The sequence below is a fragment of the Bombus impatiens genome, unplaced genomic scaffold, assembly GCF_000188095.3.
Source record: "Bombus impatiens unplaced genomic scaffold, BIMP_2.2 scf_0233, whole genome shotgun sequence".
NCBI classification, from domain to species: Eukaryota; Metazoa; Arthropoda; class Insecta; order Hymenoptera; family Apidae; genus Bombus; species Bombus impatiens.
The window spans coordinates 1,236,700-1,256,431 of NT_176652.1; the positions used below are offsets into that span (position 1 = coordinate 1,236,700).

The 19,732-nt window shown below is 36.7% G+C and overlaps 2 protein-coding genes across 14 annotated transcripts in view; one reads left to right on the forward strand and one right to left on the reverse strand.

Annotated features, from left to right (window-relative positions):
• LOC100741138 (glutamate receptor ionotropic, NMDA 2B) overlaps positions 1 to 5,015 on the forward strand; it is a 317,617-nt gene extending 312,602 nt beyond the window's left edge. For 8 of the 13 annotated variants that reach the window (XM_024366713.2, XM_033320050.1, XM_033320051.1 and 5 more), the window contains 2 exons: positions 931 to 1,050; positions 2,945 to 5,015. In XM_024366713.2, the coding sequence (XP_024222481.1) occupies positions 931 to 1,050; positions 2,945 to 3,002 (178 nt within the window). In that variant the 3' untranslated portion in view covers positions 3,003 to 5,015. The remainder of the gene's footprint in view (positions 1 to 930; positions 1,051 to 2,944) is intronic. The other 5 variants (XM_024366714.2, XM_024366718.2, XM_024366720.2 and 2 more) reach the window with 1 other exon arrangement.
• A 6,873-nt stretch (positions 5,016 to 11,888) lies between these two features.
• LOC100745046 overlaps positions 11,889 to 19,732 on the reverse strand; it is a 166,291-nt gene continuing 158,447 nt past the window's right edge. Inside the window, exons 6-7 of the mRNA XM_012384101.3 lie at positions 14,066 to 14,301; positions 11,889 to 13,345 (exon numbers count right to left, since the gene is read on the reverse strand). Of these exons, the coding sequence (XP_012239524.1) occupies positions 13,228 to 13,345; positions 14,066 to 14,301 (354 nt within the window). The 3' untranslated portion in view covers positions 11,889 to 13,227. The remainder of the gene's footprint in view (positions 13,346 to 14,065; positions 14,302 to 19,732) is intronic.

Here is a 19,732-nt window from a genome sequence, read left to right on the forward strand (position 1 = left end):
TTCCCCACGAATTTGTGGCACTACGCTGTCCGGAAAGTCAATGAAACTCGACGCTTCTCTTCATATTGACCTGCTTCACGAACTGTTATAGTTTCTCCGGCACAAACAATATCGCATCACTCTCGTGCATTATAAAGCGCATTATAGCGAGTCTCCTATTATAAACCGTGCCGTTTTCTCTGTACGATATCCCATTCCACATACACGTTGTTGCTAAGTGTTAAATTATGACTCGCAAGTACTGAAATTTTCCTCCAGAGAATTAAACTTTCCTCGTCTAAGGAACGACGAAATGTAGTTGAACGTATCCTTCTAACATCTGCATAACTGCGCTTGTAACGACACCATAACTGGCGTTGTATTCTTTACACTGAAATTTTCACAAGATATTTGAAAAATACGATCTTCGAATACGGAAATTAAAAAGGCTGCTTCTTTTTTGATTTAAAAGAAGAAGTAGGATCTTCTTCCGTTTCGTTTCTTTTAGCATGAAAATTCTGGACTGTTTTTCGGCGATAGAATCGTTAAAAAATTTGAGAAATCGACGGATATTAGTTTAAAGTTAAACGTGCTATGGCATTACGCGATTCTACATTTTACGACATTTTTACCTCCACACCAATCGATGCATAATTTTTTACCTAATTTCGAGGAATCGTGGATTTAAGTCAAAGCCTAACTAATTTTCTGTTCTATACTTACTTTGAAAACCAAGCACGAAACGTGGAAGGAGAATTATCGAAAAAGGAAAGAGAAAGCAGTAAAATTAAAACTAGCATTTGGTCGAGGAACATACGCTACGTTATTTAAAAATGCTCGAGGCCAGGAGAATACTTCAGATTCTAATATTAGACGATTCACTCTGTATGCGTCTCTTTGCCTATCTGTTTTCAGGCAGTAAAATAGTCTTCTCTCCAAATTATCATACAGGGATTCTCTTGAATCTAGATTCATCGACGCCATCGATGTTGCCAGGCCTAGGGACATGACCAGGAACCACGTGGTCAGCACGGAGTATAGCGACAAATTTTTGCCTCCACAGATCTACAGGTAAATTTTTCAAATTCGAGAAATTCAAACTTTCGCTAACGGTAACATTAGGTCGTCCGGAAAGTTTCTTTCGTTTTATAAGGAAATAATGGACGCACAAGATTTTCCGTTTTATATTATTTTATCGAATTACGTATGATTCATTTTGTTCTATTAAAATAAAGATCACAACGTTCGACAGATTAGGCTTTATGTTTGTATAAAGATGCGTTGTTGTAAAAGAAAGACGCTTTTCGGACAACCTAATATTTGATACGATTTAATTAATATTTCATACGAAGTTCGATTATAAACCAATAATTGCTGCATCATTGTCCTGACACTCGTCGTTGCATTTATATTTTAATCTGTTAATTACTTTCTCACAAGATATATTACTCCTACAATTTAATAAAGTTATTGAAAAAAATATGAAGCTCACCTGTTTATTTGATTTTCGAATGTAAGTTTACGCTTAATTTCTATCTCTATCTGTTAATATAATTTATCGCGTTTTTGTTTAGATGAATAGCCACGAAGTTTGTACTTAATTCAGAGAGTTTACATGAAATTTATATTTTAATTAAAATCGTCGCCGTATGTACAAGATATGACGCGAAGAAGATCGTCGTCTGAAAAATTCAGCGAATTTTTATTATTCACAAATTCCTTCACTTTTCAGCAACCAAGCTCGCTACCCTTTTTACATTAGCTTGAAATTGGCCTCACTCTATCGCGTGTGTAGCGTTCACGCCACCTGAGCTTAGCGCACCAACATATTCCTCAAACATTTGCCAAATTTCCAATAAAAATGCAAAACGTGCCTAGTCGAGCAAAGATTGTCTCAGTGGAATATTTGCGCAGAAACTTTCGATTACATCAACGATTCGTTTCGACGAAAATTCCTCACGTTCCTGAGCATCAAATACGGAAACAGACACACATAAACACATACACGCACACATGGTGAAACCCAATTAACACGTACGTGTATCTTTCACAAACTTCTCTGCCATCGTCCTTTCCAAACATTTCACGTTAATTGAAAAAAGATTAAAGGAAACTCGTCCAAACACCTTCTAGAAAATTGAATAGTTAAAATGGTAGACGATGTAAGGGCCAGAAGTGATTTCCAATAGAAGCGAAGAAATCATTTCTGTTAATTTCGCCATTTACATCATTTATCGCCTGATCGTTGTTAAATTTTATCAAATTTACGAATTTAGACGACGTATAAACGATGATAAAATGTATCAGATTGATCGATCGAATGATCAAACGAAGTTTTCAACTACAGTCTAGCTGACACTTACGATCGAATCTTACTCTGCTCTCATTCGTAACTTTTATTTCGTATCGAATTTACATTTTTCGTCATTGAAGAAATTCTTTCTTATTTCTTTGGCATTATGCAAATCGTTGCTATTTTACAATTTCTCAACTATAACGATGTAATTATAAGAATCAATAACAATGTTCGCGGTACATGAAAGTATCTTCCACTTTAAAGTATTTAGAGTATTAGAAGATTCTCACCCTCGACAAAATATTTTATTTTCAACAATTTTCATTTTTTTAAAGTTTTGCAGTTGACAGTTGAAATTTGGGAATTTATATAGCGTCGAACAAGCAAAAATTTTCAAATATCCATTTACCTTAGTGTCCACGTAAATATTTACTATAATTTATTGGACTTTTCGCTTATGTTACGACAAACAGATAGTCGCTGAAAGTTCGATCGTTACATACATCATACAAAAATTAAGAGACAATACAAAGATTGTCTCTTAATTTTTTTTTTTTTCTTTTTTTTTCGTGCGAGGAGGCTTCTCCTCGTCCAATTATCCCTCCCAATTATCTTTTTTTTCTTTTGTCTTTGTCCAAGCTAACGAATGAAATCGATTATTGTATTTAGGATTCCGGACGACGACGCAGCCAGGACGGAAATCGCCGAGATGGAGACAGTTCTGTGATCGTAGAGAAGCGGCCACGATTGCCCAGCCACGTCAGCGCGATCATAAGCGTCCTTAGGGAGCGGTGTAACTCGCTTTCGCCATTTTGGACAACGAGCTGTTGCCTCGTTGCCTCGTCGAGGCCATCCCTCGAATACGAGAAACCCTCGAAGCCGAGCTGTTTCGAGCAGCGATCGAAAAACACGAGGGGAGAAATTATCGAAGAAGACGAGGGAAGAAATTACCGAAGAAGACGAGGGAAGAAATTATCGAAGAATACAAAAAACGAGTCTGGTGCACGGGAAGAACGTTCAGTGCCTATGAAGAATATCGAGATCACGATCGTTTTTCTCTCGATGAACGAACTTTTAACCACGACCACGTTTTCCAAGGTCTGTCTGTCTTCGCCACGAAGAGCCGGAAGTGCGCGGTGTTCATACTTGTGATTCTATCACATTGAAATTCTTGGACGAACACGATTCGTTTCGAGTCTTTGCTACTATCCTACGATAGCATTTCTCTTTTAAAATAAAATTTTTGGGGGGGAGACGAAACTTTTGAAAAAGAACGATTCACACGTTTCGTTGGAAAGCGTGTCGTCTGAAGGGTAGTTGAAATAAGGGTTGTAAGGAGGGAATTGAGTGTATTTATGCTATTTCAATCGCGTATATGACGCTGTTTGCTGGTATCGTTTGATTGGCCTTCTTACGTGAAACGCCTGACAATTAGTTTATTTATTTCCTTTGATTATCGATGTTCTTGTCTGATACGTACGTCGTGCAGCTTGAAGAGATTCTTGGAGAAAATCTGAAAACTCAGAAATTTCTATTTCTCCATTTGATTAGAACTTTTAAATTCAAGCTTGAAATCTGGACATTTATATTAAGCGGTAATAAATCACTGTTTTCGAAATTGACAACTTTTCGTAACAGACGATGTCTGTAATGTCAACGATTATTTTTATTGTAAAATATAAGTATGAGAGAATCGAGGTTTGGAACCATGAGTGATGTTTGCAGATGATGTTGTGGCTGTTACAAAGGCAAAGAGAACGAAACAACACGAACCTGGATAAAAGTGGGAAAAATAAAGAAACCAAACCACGTAAATTATATTCAGGCAGCAACAATGCAATAGGTAGTTATTGAAAATTCCTAAGTCTTTTGAGAATCTCGTTAAAACTTTGTACGAAATATCGGCCCTTTTTTCAAAAATAGGGCGTCGACTTCGAGCCAATAATTGTTCGTTAAAACGAACACCAAGGCGAGCAAATTGCTACAAAAGAAGGAAAACGATGAAATAAAAACTATATATTAAAAATGATGGAAGTAAGAAAACCTGTCAACATCTTGATGGTAAAATGTCAATGTGTACCATACGAGATATAACTATGACATTTGAGTATGTCATATATACATATATACATATATATTTAATACGTAATGTACACACGAGCTACTATTATACGTTAAGTATGTATATTGTGGTAAAAAGAACAATGAAATATTCTAAAAGAAACTTATTTCGAGGACGTAATATGCTCAACAACAAGAAAAAAAAGTACACGTAATAAAGATCCACCGAGCGTAACGATTAAATAAAATTGCATCGAGAAGTGTCAGGTGTTGCGTGTCAAATTTTTAATAAAAAAAAAACCGTGAACAGGATGATCCAGTGACGATTATTAGCTTGGATATTTCGACACTTTCTTTGTCGTAACAATCTTCTCTAACGAAAAGTATACGACAGTGAAAAAATATTGTACGCTTTGTAATAGTTTCATCGAATGTATTTTTCTTTCTTTCTTAACAAAATTAAAATAGTATCCAAGGTATATTGATTTGTTAATGGATTCATTGTATCTTTGGTGTTCTGTACGACCAACAATTTTAAAAATGTTCAAACTGTTTAAATTGTAATTATTATACCAATATACTTTACTAATGTGCTATTAAAAGAATTAATTTCTTTGTGAATATAGCGTTTGAATGCAATTCAACTTAAAATTACTATAATCATAATACCCAACTCAAAGGATAAAATAAATATCGTCTGATAATTTTTAATAAAATTTTCTCTTTATTAATTTGGTAAATATTCCAAGAATTAATCTTTGCTGGCTCGTGTTGCATTTTAAAATTCGATCGGTAAGAAATGCAGAGAATAAATTCGGAGTTAAAATATTTTACTATACGTAACGGTGCCTGAAACAGTGAATTTCAAGCGTGTAACCATTAAGGTGAAATATTTTTTAGAAGCGTCGATACGATCGCGTGATCGTTCAAAGCTTTCGCGCCTATTCGAGAACCTGACACTTCGCAATTTCTACAAATAAAAAGCCAAAAAAAAAAAAAAAAAAAAAAAAAAAGGNNNAAAAAAAAAAAAAAAAAAAAAAAAAAAAAAAAAGAAAGGAATATAAAGTCTATCCTCGTAAGGAGTAGTTGAAAAAGAGGCAATTCTTTTGAGCCAATCGCAGAAAAAACAAAGATTTTGTGTGTGTGTGTAGGAAAATCGACAGAGATAGGATTAATGTTCTAAAATTACGTCCGCTGTACATAGAACGCATTGTACCGTGTAAGTCACAAAGTAAACATTGGAAAGAGAATTTCGTTCTTTCTCTTTTTTTTTTTTACCATATTCAAACGATTTTCATGAAATGAATTCGCAATAAGAAACGAAAATGTATATCTTTGCTGTAAAAACGCTGCTACAATTTCTCGATCAAGAAAATTCGAAACGAAGTTGCAGAAGAATCGAATTACGAGGAAAGAAAGTTGCAACAATTTCGAGATTGTTTCTCGTTGTCCGATAATTGTGATCAAAACTAACTGACGTCGTTATTAGATTTTGAAATTTCCGGCTCTTAGATAGTTTGGGTTTTGAAAATCCATCGATCATCGGTTTCCGAGGTTTCGCTATTGTGGCTTATACCGCACGTCGACAACTCCATTTAGAAAAGCACTTGTTTCGACTCCTCGTGCGTTCAAGCGAGATAAAACGAATCACACATTTGAAACGATGTTTGCTCAGGAAAATTCCACGAGAAAAATCTATTGTATCGATTAATTCATAACGTTCGCCGATTTTTAAAGCACTTTCTGTCGGCTTTTCGAGAAGTCGAACGACACGATTAATTCGAGGACGAGACACGAGTGCTGGATTTAACCGAGAATAAAATAAAGAATACAAATTTATGGAAATCGCAATTCTAACTTATGATACGTTGCTATCGGACAAAACACTGTTGTTACTGTTGTTGTTAAAGATAATGGAAATGTTACGTTGTTAAGGAACGACGCGAACGTACGTAGAGAGAACGAGATTATTGGTTAACTCTTTTCGAAACAAGTATATGGAAAGAAGAAGGGAAAAAGAGATACCGACGAGGCGTGTCGATTATGCCATAACTAATGTATCTTTATCCGCTACTGTTAAGTATCTAAAAGACAGGCGTAAGCTTTTACCCATATTTCCGGTCGACGTGAGATCTCAAACGCTGTTTCCATCCGACACAAACACGAGATTTCTTTTCATCGTGTGCGCACACACGACCATAATTGATAGATACTGATCGAAGATAATCAAACGCAATTTCATCTATCTCTAGAACGAACTAAACTTGACGATACGTGTTTGTAATTAAAAGATGGATCATCCTTTGAACGAACGTGAGTTTCGTGCGGAAAATTCGCGTTGATACAACGAATACGTTTCTTGATAAAGCTCAGATATTTCTTCCTCTTCAATGGCTCGACGATCATCGAAACGATAGCGAGCTTTAATCGAGAATCCAGCAGCTTTAAGTCCGACGAGACTAACGTCAAACAATAATCGACGTGGCGTGATGTTAAAACAATCGACAGTCGCTTTCATTACCGAGAAAATAATCTCTGACGTAAAAATTGAAAGTCCAATTAACGATAAAGATACGATAGTGTTAATTTAAGGAAGAATTAATGGAAGGAAAGCGGATGTAAAATTGAAATTTCATCGGTAACTATGATTTCTTGGTTTACAGTTATTTCATAAACAACGCATCGCCGTATTAGGTGAAACACGTTTCTTTAGAAGAAAGTGACAATCCGATCACGGCAAGCGATTGTAACCGGTGCAACACGAGAAAGAGATAACGTCGGCTTTCTTGCACAAATGGATTAAATCTCATTAATGAAATTTTATAATTGAATTTTACAGATTATCATCTAGATTATAGAATATAAAATTGGAAGATCATAAAATTGTTCTATAAAAATTCTTATGATCGTCTTATTCTATACAAAACTGTACAATTATACCAACTATTTGCGTAACAGAAACGTATAACTTAAAACTTGTTGCCTCTCTATCTCTCTCTCCCAACTTACTGGTATTATTCGTAAATTATTGTGCAAGAAGGCGTTGATAGTAGAAACTAACTGATGTAAACCTAACAATCGTGCGCACACACGAAATAGCGGCCTTAATGATGATTTTTCAGCGTCGTACTCGTGATCTCCGAAGACTCTCGTACCCGTAATTGTAGACTAGTCGTCCTTACACGAACGATAGGCTTCCTTTCGCTATTTTCATCCGAGATTCGTGTCCTTTGCGTATTCATCTCCCACCAGGACTCTTCCGATCGGCGGATCATCGTCATTTTATCCTAGAAACGATTGTTTTTCATCAGTGTGGACGAAACGATGATGTGCCAAATAATTTTTATAAGCAAGATCGAGTAACGAATGTAAAAAAGAAAAGAAACGCAGCAAATTAGAAATCCGTTGGCTGAATATAAGCATATCAGTAACATCGTCGAGCGATTAATTTCCTTTTCACAGTAACAACGGAATTTTTGCGGGTGAATTTAACGTAACGTTGAACAGTAGTAACGTTCGCGATGGTCACAACGAGAGTAATTGTATTTAAATAAATTTTACCGGCACATTTTCAAAAATTCTTTGGCACTAAGAAACTACGGAACTTTGTTCTCGATCGATTTGCTATCGTTTCACTGGAAAATACAACGAAATACAATTTCACAAATTTCTCTCTAAATTATACTCATTGAACGCGAAGAGCGCTTCAAGGTTTGTTTCGTTATTAAACTGAACTTTTATCATATATAATCTCGTTATGTATGATACGAATATTAAACATTTTATTAAAGATTTATTAGAAGTTTCTCATTATTTATACGTTTAGCATTGTTTTCTATACGAAGTCCAACAAAATGTACAAATTGTAAACACCAAAATCAAAAGACGTTTCATACACCATTTATCGCGTAATCTAAAGCTTCGATTCAGTACCGTTAAAAAGAAAAACGAAACGGCAATGACGAAGCAACAATTGTAGCAATATTAGCGACGGATCAACCTGTACTACGATCGTTAAAGTAATACACGACGGATCAGAAGAGTCCAGGCCATCATTCGCGATAGATCAAGTCCAAAAGGATCGCATCCCTCAGTGGACCCTAAGATAGATTAGTCAAATACATACAAAGATAATGAAGTCGATAGCGTGGTCGTACTATGGCCATTTTTGTGCGAAACAAACGAAACAGAAGAGAGACGTTTGAAAAAAAAAGAAAAACAAATGAGGATAAAGGAAAAGGAAAATTGAAACGGGTTAAAGGATCGCCGCGTACATCACGATTTTAGGTATGATAAATACGAACGCGCGTAGAAACAGTATAAACGATTATACCAATTTGTATGTATACTCGTGCGTATACTCGTCTATGTACATAACGAAGAAGAAACGATTGAGAAAAAATGAAAAGGGAAAAAGAAGGTACGATAGGACCGAGATCGTGATCTCTCTCGAGTGTCCTCGTTCGTGCTTCTTCGTTTTCACCACCGAGGATATTAGCGACAAGAGAGAAAAAAAATATACCTTAGGATTAGCGTAGACCAGCAGAGAAGTAAGTTTAGCGACGAAAAACCTCGCCAACTGGAGATCTTTTTTCGACGGCCTCGAACAAGGAGGCGTTGTATTTGTGTCTGCGTACATTTTTAATGGGAAAAAAAACGAAACAAGATTATATTAATGATAAAATAAAATTACCAAAAAAAAAGATAAAGATTGATAAAAAAAAATGGTAACATTGATAAGCATTAAAGAGGATAAACGAGGTTTGCGAGTTCCGCGACAGATCAGGGAAAGGTGGCGGACAAGGCATATGGTACGTTAATAACACGACGAAGCCATTCACAGATATCCCGTATGCACACATTATTTCTACGTTACGAGTAATATCGTCGACCAATCGTCTCGCGGAACGCGCAAACCGACGGCTTAAGGAACATATGTGGCACATGATTGTATGTTGTTTCAAATAAAACATTGTTGTTTTGTATACTACACTCAGTTATCAGAGTTTTGCTTCTTTTCAGTCCCTGTATTTCGCGATTTTCTGCGAAGATTTCCCTTCACTGAAATCCTTACTTTGCGCTTCCTAACATGTATCGATAAATATGTAAGATCTAGCTCATAAAGTTGTGAAATTTTTTTATACGTGTCTTTAATAAGAAGAAAGATATTTTAGATGTATCACTTGGTATTGCATCGTTTTATACAATATATGACGATCGTCAAAAGGATTCGTACATACATTTTGAAGGTAATACGTAAACAAGGTTCATGCATGCAGCTTCTCATAACTTGCTGTATTTCGTCTGTGGTATTATGTGCCGAATCGAGTGTACCGAATGTACCGACAGTCGCACGTAACACGAAAATGGCAAGATGACCCCCAAAACGTGGAAATGAAAAAGCGTTGCGTGTCTCGTCTATTCTGTATATCGACTATGATGCAGCACTGATCATTCGAACGTCAAATATACATTGGTCGATAAAGTACCCATCGTGATATCGACCACTAGAGCGCATTCCGTTTTTCGCCGAGTGCAGATTTACTTGAATCGTTTATTAATATCTCGTCGGTGATGTCACGTCCATTTTGCACCTCGTCGGTGCTTGTACCATCATTAGCCAATATTTTGGACAACGTAAATGGCGAATACCAACGTGCAGCACAATAGAAAGGTACATTACCAACTGAAGATTACTATTAACTCCGATCTGACTGCGCGATAAAAAAAATATCTACCTTATGGAACATAAATAAAGTAACATTAATTTAATACTCGATTGATCCATTGTTTTAAAGTTCTTCAACTTTTAGATGATAATTCAGATTATTATCGAACGCGTGTCATAAGTATCAAAAAGATACGAGTTAATTAAAATCAATTAAAACACGCACGTACATCCTGTTAGATATGAACCCAAAGTTTCGACTTTTGTATCAAGTATGTACAAAACTTAGCTAATGTTCATCACCAATGTTATAGTAAACGATTTAAGGAAACGTCGCTGTATAAATGCTTCGGAATAAAATCAAATTACATCTAACTATAACGTTTTTCTTAACAGCGACGATCTTCCAATTCTTATCTTTCATTTACAAAGTGAATATAACAGGTCATGGGCATCAACTACCTCTAATAGGTTACTCCCCGGCGTGATTAATTAAACCTATACCGCTCTTTCCTTCTTCGAATAACTTGAATTCCTATGGTCCATGGAAATCGCAAGTGATGTAATCTCGCCATCCTATCGTTTCATTTTCATTACCCTTTGCCAGTCTCCTCTGTTCCTGCCCCTCTTTCAGCCGCATGCTTTTACAGTCGCTTTAACGCCGTCCGGTTTTCTCCTTTTTATTTTTTGTTTTTCTTTTTTTTTTACCAGCTCACTACCTCTTTCCGGAGTATTGTTGCCCTCCCCCCGAAACGGCGAAAAATCGACGGAACCACTAATTGGTTCTGTCAATCCTGTAGAGGGGACTCGCACGTTGATGGGTTGTGTCGGCTAAAAAGGAAAGGGGCGGCGCAGCAACGATGGAAGAACGTTGAAACGACGAAGCATGGGCCACGTCGACCGGAAAGATTCGTTACGGGAATACAACGTTCCGGGAGAGCAACTTTCATTACAGTTGCGTGCTTTTTTCTGGTCGGTTCGTTCGTTCGTTTTCCATTTTTTTTTTCCTTTCTCCTCTGCCTTTTTTCCCTCGTTTTATCATCGGTTTTTCTGTCCTTTTCAATAAGCTCGGCTCCCGTGCTTGTTCACAATATTCGAACGCGTTTGGACGCTTCGACGCCGCGACGCGACGTCAGCCGCGAACAACAAACCGACATCCATCCCGGTACGAAACGCGAGATCCTGTTTCCACTCGCTGAAACGTGCAATCGGAGAACGATCAGCCACCGACTAAACCGCGACTTGTTTTTATCTACGGTCCTGTTCGTTCACTACGCGGGATGTTTGACAGTTCAGCCATTTGTGTATGGTAGCGAGATTTCAAATTTTATTAAACCCATCATGTCAAGCTTAGAGTTTTTTTCCGCGTATCTTGCCTGTCCTTTCGTGTGTTTTCTTATTCTTTGAATTTTTTTTTTTCTTTTTTTGGTGGATACCAGATGCTCGCGTTATGACTCTTTTACGAGAATCATAAAAATCATAGAAGTGGATGCACAAGTTTTATTATACGGACTGAGAGGGAACTAAAACTACAAACTATGAATTATTTTAGTTGGTGATGTAAAAGATTTTATAAATAGTTAAAAATATCTGGCTTCGGTCCATAGGTAGCTTTCTAATTGATAAAATTCTATCATCTTGTAAGATACCAAGGAAGCGAAAGAAAAGAGTATATGAGATTACAAAGGAATTTGGAAGTGCCATCGAACGAGTCCTAGAACGAATAACTTTTTCTTGATTCGAATTAACAAGTGTGTAATTTCGAACGCGTATGACGATTGACGACGGATTTTACGATTTACGTGTCTTTTATTTTAGCCAAAACGATTAATGTGATTTTATTTTGGCATTTGAAGAACGACGAGGGGAAGAAATATCGCGGAGTATTAATAATGTAACTTGAATTTTATTGCATAGCGCTAAATGATGTCATGTACAACGTCGTTTCCGACGTCCGGGGTTTCCACTTCAACGCCCAACGAACTCGTGAAAAATAAAATCATGAAAGTTCGCGCAGAATTCCGATTGTGCGAATTCTGCTCGTCGCTTACATTAAATTGATCGCTAATAATTTTCAACCATCGATGTAGAATTCATTTCTTTATTCCTTTCGTTATTTAATTCAGATATTAATTAGAAAATAGAAGCTTACATTATTCTGTTAAATCATCGTTAATCGACGCGCCCACTTTAAAGTCTTTTGATTTCTCCTCTCGACATTTTTAACTTTAGCAACGAGCTTTTGGTAAGGAAACCGGAAGAAAAAGAGGAAATATCTTACGATTAGAAACCAGAAATTTTGCAAATCTATGGAATTGGAAGTGCTTTTCGTATCGAGCAACCTTGATTCCATCGATTGGCAAAATTTGAAAATTCCCTGACTTTCCGCCTGGTTACCAACAACGATCGCATTTTTGTTGGAACTTTCGTCAACGACGCAACTATAATTCTACGTTTCTATCATCGAAGAAAAAGTAGCACACAAGCTCCAGCTTATCCATCTTTCAAAAAAAGAATCCATTATCCAAACACAGGCTTCTTTGCGTTAATGACAAACGACTATTATCGCTAACATCCACTTTAAAACTTACGAGTCCTTACTTCGCAATTGCTAAATTTAATAAGCAAATAGTATCATACAACGTGAACGTTAATAAGCCATTAAAATAATCATTTTAAACCATTCTTTCGTCAGTTCTTATCCACCAGTAAAGAAAATTCTCATCGTTGCTACTTACTATAAAAATATTCTACGAACAAGTAGAACTAGTGGTCTTCGCAGTAGCAGAAATAAGGCGTATTTGCTGTAACGAAACCGCGATTTTCACATAAAAATCCAAGCATAGGTTTCAGGCCATTTCACAAAAATTTCCTTCACAGAAACATCTCTGTATCCTAATCATCGTGTTCGCCATCTGTTTCTTTACGTTCAGCATCCATTTGCCCGCGATCCATCGATTCGCAAGACGCGTTTAAAACGCTCGTCTACGTGGAATACACGCACTTACACACACACAAGCACGCACGCACGCACACGCACGTGCACACACAGAAAAAGTCACTTTTTCTATTTTGTTTCGAGGTCCCGGAGGAAAAACGAAGTCGACGAGGCAATAGCTGACAGGATGACTCGATAGGCAAGTCGATGTATCGTGAATCGAATCCCGTGTATCGATGACTTTCAGATCCTGTTTTTCGTCAATCCTGTTGGCCGATCGATCGATCACTGCACCTCGCACACGAAGAACGTCTCGAAGCTGCACGGGCTGTCGTTCCACTTCAGCCCTTTACCATCCCTGTTCCACAGCTCCAGGCAGTGCTCCTCTTCGCCGTTCTCGTATCTGCAACCAAATGCATCGAATTTATGCTGTCTTTTTTCTCCTTTGTCTCTTATTAGGCATGTATTGAAAGAGATATTATCAAACGGTTTCAATTAGCTTTCAGAACAATGAAAAGCGGAGTAATGCTTCCTGTTATGTCTCCCTCGGAGAGGTGAAGTCGATGCGATAGAAACTCCTCTCTATCCGCCATCGCTCGAGTATGCTAATATCTGAACATTCTAATATCCCGAATAACATCTGAATATCCCATTATTCGAACAGAACGTCTGTTAGTATTTCCCTCTGTTAGAAATACTATTATTCCACGCATTACATTACATTATTAGAGCATGAACAGCAATTAAAGATCACGAAGATGGCCTTTCTTGTTTCGGAAATATTAGGTTGACCGAAAAATTTCTGTCGTTTCATAAGGTGATGATAGACGAACAACAATTTTTATTTTATATTATTTTATCGAATTAGGTACATAATTAGGTGCATAATTCAATAAACTAATATAAAATAAAAAAACATTGTACGTCTATTATTTCCTTATAAAACGAAAGAAACTTTTCGGGCAATCTAATATATACATAGTCTTTTCATTAGATATTAAGAAAAGAATTGTAATTTCCTTAATCCTTGTTTAAAAGAATGGAATTTAATATCAGACAAATGTTTGTTCTATTATACGAACATTCTTGTGTCCTTACCAGTTTAGATATCGCAGGCTCATACCTGAAATTATTCGGCTCGCCGACGTTCCAATTTTCGAACGTGATTGGCCTGCCGTTCGCCATCCAGAAGAAAGTGCCTTCCTCAGCCTGATCGGTACCAGAGGTCCAAAAATGCTCGTGTCCAAGGCCGAAGTCCTTAATATGTTTCTCCAGCCTGTCGTTTTCCTCCTGCGACGCTATACTCGCCAGATGCATTCCGTGATATCGACAATACTGGGACGCCCTGTACCAGTTGGCCTGTAACGAAATTAAAAAATGAAATCTACGATACAAGCGGATAGAATGAAATCTCGCCGAAGCAGAATTGAACGCCAGCCTCAAATTCATTATTGTTTTTCTTCTTTCGTTTCTTCCAATTTATTTTTCGCCTTCCCACTGTCGTTAAAGTGAACGACAAATATCATAAAGTCGAGTCGAATTATAATAATAAACTAGTTATATCATCGTTAAACCATTTGTAACGTGTTAATTACAATTTTAAATATTGTTAAAAATAGAAGCTTATATTAACCCTGTTAATTCAGTGTTACAATCTTTTGAACTACCTCTGTTATGGGGAACGACTGGCTCGCGACGTCGATTATCAGAATCGTAGCGAGAATTTACGCCTCTCGGTGACGTGTTTCCTCGCGATCGCGTCTCTTCGCGAACGGTCGTAACACGCTTTATTCGAGGAATTCGCCGGTCGTTTATCAATACAAATAAAACAAAACAGAGTAGAATATTTGCAAATTTATTTTAATCGTTCGAAGAAACTAATCTATTCGAAAGTTTTCCTTACGTACGATCGATGTTGCTCGAGAAAATAGAGTGAGAAACGAAATATATTGTGCGATCGTGTATGATAAAATGACGAGGTGAATGACGAGTGTCGGCTTTTAGGTAAATAATATGCGTATGCACCGATTCGAATGGTAATTAAACATTGTTATTGTGGAACAGGATTCGAGATAATTAAAAGAGACACTGGTTTGGACATTAACAATAATTGTTCGTTAAATTATGGACTGTGATATAATGGTAGTCTTTGTACATTTGAACAGCAGAGACAGTTATATGCTGTATTGTATCATGGCAGAATTAACGCATCGCGTTAATATAATTAGATTACTTGAAATTCTTTTAAACTTGAAATGATCGTATCATATTGTGGGATAATGGCAGAATCTATTTAAGGTTGTAGCAGGCCTTAAAATATTATTCGACATTAAATCCACTATTTTACCGATTATTACGCTACTGCACAAAAGTATTTGGATACGATAGTTCACTTTTGGCACGATATATAATTTCATTTGAAAAATGCTCATCGAAAGACATATAATACTTTTTACTCTTCGTTAGGATTACAATGACGACAGAACAAAACTGTTGTAGGCCAATTGATACAGAGCGTGCAAATGATTTTCGATTAAACATTGCAGTCGCTGCATTTTTTAAAACAAATCAATCCCTTCGAATGATGATGAAACTTAACTGATAACTCTCAACTGACTCGCCAGCGATTTATTACGACGTTTCGTGTGACTGTAAACGTTCAACGAAACAATACTCGCTTCTCAGATCGGAAATAAAATAATTTCATCGAACGTTTCTTTACGTTCGCTAACATCCACAATGTCGGAACGTTCCACGTGAAGTATCATTTTTTCGATTCTGGGAGTATCCTTCGCCCTGTTAACGCGGTATACGTCGGCGTCGATATTTTTCGGCGACAAGCATGCCAAAGACACGTCGTGTCATAAATTCGCGAGCGACGCCACGGCCCGGCCGAATGCGAGTTTCGTGTCGATGCGGAGGAATGTTTTGTCGAGGTTGCCGGACCGGAGAACACGTTTCACCTCCGTACACGAAGGGAAACAGGAAAAGAGGGGAATGGAGAAACGCGAAAAATCGCGTGTAACCCGGCCGGAATGCAAATAAAGAGCGATAAATAGGAGCGCCTTTGCGATTGCTTCGACGTCGAGTCCTTCAAAATCTTTTCGTCCTCTTCCTTCATATCTTAGCGGGATGAAACTGTCCCGTTTCTATTTTACAATTTACGAAATCGAATACTTTCGATATACGGTTTTGTTGCTTATTTTCATTTTCTCCTGTGTAAGTTACATTTTTACTTGGTTTCGTTATCGAAGGAACGATCAATGTGTATTCTTCGACTTTAGTTTCATCGAGTTTCGTCCTATGTGAAAAGTCGAGAAGATTTTATAATCGAAAATGAAATATACGAAATTATCTGTCATTTGACGGGCTAAAAATCATAGTGGCGCGAATGAAAATTTTGAAGAATTTGGATTTAGTCGTGTACTTCGATTCTTGAATCTTCCTTAGTTTCATAATTAATTAACTTTACGCTTTCTTCTTCGCCTTTTCGCGATTTGGAAAAGTATGATGAGTATTTTGTACAATGACAAACGCAGGACATTGTTTTATGAAAAAGCAGCAGTGATTCGACTTACACCACCGTGATTATCAGCCCTCCCTTCATTTTAGTATCGTAAATTCTTCAATTTTCTTTTATCACAGTTTCCCTGCTTCCTTTAAATCTCGTTTGAAACAGATTTAGTGGCATTTTTCTTTCAAACCGACCTTTTATTACGATACATATCCTCCAATCTTTGGAATATACATATATTATCGTGAAAAAGATACGTGAAATTATTTACGAGTATTTCTTTTTCTTTCATAATCTATCTAATCCGATATTATAGCTCGATTGTAATTTATTTCATTGAAATTACAATTTTATAATCATTTTTTGTAATAAATATATCCACTTGAAAGCCTGCGGTATTCTTTGTTTCCGAAATGAGACAAATAAATTTTTCACATATTTTTCTGAGAAATAAGAATATTACAATCATAAGCCCTATTTTTAAATGTGATCAACTACCATTTCAATACTACGTAATAGTAATGTGATGAATAAAATATTTATTTACTTAAAGAAGTCGGTATTTCTTTTATCCTAACGCGCTTTAAACTTCTAAGTGGAAGTGTACATAAAACGGATATACAAACCTAAAAAGTATCTTAATTAGCTTAAATTAATCAAGAATCGACGGTTCGAGTAAATGCTTTATCTACGAGTTGTAGTTTCATTCATAATTCGTAGCTACCTAATTCCATTCTTTCCTTAGAAAAAATGGCAATGAAGATTTCGAAGAATGACAAGTGTCTCCCTAATCGTTCATACTTTAACACGCAATCGAATTTATTCAAAATTACCATTTCGTGCGGATATCGATGAAAATACCGCTACTTTATGGTTGGGGAAGACAACGCAGACGCTCGTTCCGTGCAGCAAATTGCCCGTGACAATCGATGAACGTGAAAAGAATTATTCGCGATCGCGTATACCGACGCAGCCTGTTTTCTCCTTTAATTGGCCTTTTACTTTGTCCACTGTGGTTAAAAGAACGAACGCGCATTAAGTCTATTTAAATACTCTCGATCGTGCTCCTCGCGACTCGTTTCTCCTCGTTCTCGTTCCACCTGCTACAATTGCGAAGCTGTTTCTACGTTTGTCGAAGCTCGTTTCGTGTTTATTTTATAATAAACTCTATAAATACGTACGTAAAATATAATGTTTTTTTAGACACATAAAATGTAAAGGAGGAAATAATACGATCAGGCAATCATTATGAAATATTTAACAGTACCGTGAAATAATAATTACGATTTTAAATTGATCTCTAGCAGCATTTTTACGATCTTTTAAATTATTTGCGTAGTATACGTTTTATATTCAGAAGGGTATTTCAATTCGATCGAATCTTTCTAATTAACTTTTTAAAACTTGAAATATTCAAAAATGAAAAATACCACTTCTTCATATCTGAAAGAACGTTATTGCATCTGATAAAAAAAAAAGGAACGAAAAAATAATATAAAAATTAAATATAACGATACGTATGCCAATAAAATTTTAATTACATTTAATTCTATTTCAAAATTCGAACTTCATTTCACGCGAAAGCGTCAACGAAACGTATATTTTTCCTTCAAACGTTCCATCGAATTTCAATTCAAAACCACTTTATATTATGCCGAAATTTGTTGAAAAATTGTCTTGCCGGATTTTCGTCGTAATTCGTCACTGGTGCGCCTTCCTGTACGAGTTTCGGTGTACCGCTGAGAGGAGAACTACCGGAGCGGCACGCTTCAGCACGAAAGTACGAGCTCAAAAAACGCGAGTGTAAAGCCGCATAAATTTAGCCAGCCGGCTCCATTACGCCTGGCAAATGACCGCGCAACAAGCATTCTCGTATTTTACGCCCGATAGGGGAAGCGCAAAGAAACACGGATCCGCGACATTTGCATATTTCGTTTCCATTGAAATATCTCTAATATTACGCGTGTCCTATTCACGTCCGGCGAAACGGCTACTTTGTGTTCCACGCTTTGGAAGAATTTCACGTATTAAACGTCAGTTTGTCTGCCATTGATTTGATGATCAAAGATGACTAGGGAGAAAGTTATAAATTATTTCGTCGTAAATAACTACACGAGGTACCTATTTATAATCAAAGTAGTGTGATGAAAATAATAAAATAGTAATCGGTAGAAGCACACGTAATAAAATAGTAATAATTATCTATAAGAAAATATAATATAAGTAAATAAATATAATGATGTATCGGCTTGATGAGGATTTATTATTAATTAATCGCAGAAAGAGGTACTTGAAACTTGTCAAAATTCTAATTTTCAAGGAGATAAGAGAGACGTCGCGTTTTTTTAATGCCAGTGGAAATGAGTTTGTAAAAAGATTGATCGCGTGATTTAACATCAAATTATTGCGAAAGTGAAATGAAAATATCTGCAACTTATCCTTCCATACTGAACGTTAAGTGCGCTATACGTATATTCCAGAAGTGTGTTTTAAGTACATTCCTCTGATTTCTTACGCAATCCAAAGTCATTATTTCATCGACGATTTCGATAATTTGTGATAACATGTAATTTTACATTCTCGTAATTCATTCCATTTTATTTTATTTCCACAATCTTCGAATTTCTTTCCAACATTTGTAAGATTCTTACAGTTTCGTAAGATTTCTACAATTTGTAAAAATACTTGTGGTTCGCCTCTATAATGTAATTTTACTCTGTTATTTCAGAAATTAAATAGACCAACTGCTTAAAAAATTCAGTCATAGCTAGAAAATCATACTGCGAGCCTCGCGACAGATCAAACGAATCCCGAAGCGAATTTGGATAACCACTAAAAAGCAAATACTCCGCGGTGTCAGGTAAAACGATAAAATAATAACCAAGACCATATTTCGACTAATGGTGTAACCAAAGATTTACTCGAGCAACAAACGAACAGACACCATCACAGCCCTCATTGTTTGCTGGCGAAACAAAAGGTGAACGGGTGCAGAAGGACGTTCGTCCCGGTTAATCCGATTACAGGGAGGATCGAGCAGCGCTCCTTTACGTCGTTGCGAAACGCCGTCATTTATCGCCGAAGAAACGCTTTACGTCACTTCCACCCACCGTTTCAGAGAGATCGTTGCAAGGCCGCGGACCGGACACGCCGTTGCCATTACAAAATCTGTCTTAATAATGCGGTTCCGTTTGCACGCGAGCCAAGGAAAGTAGGTGACTCGACTTGTGGAGCAACAACGGTCAAAGAGAGAGAAAAAGAAAGAGAGAGTGAAAG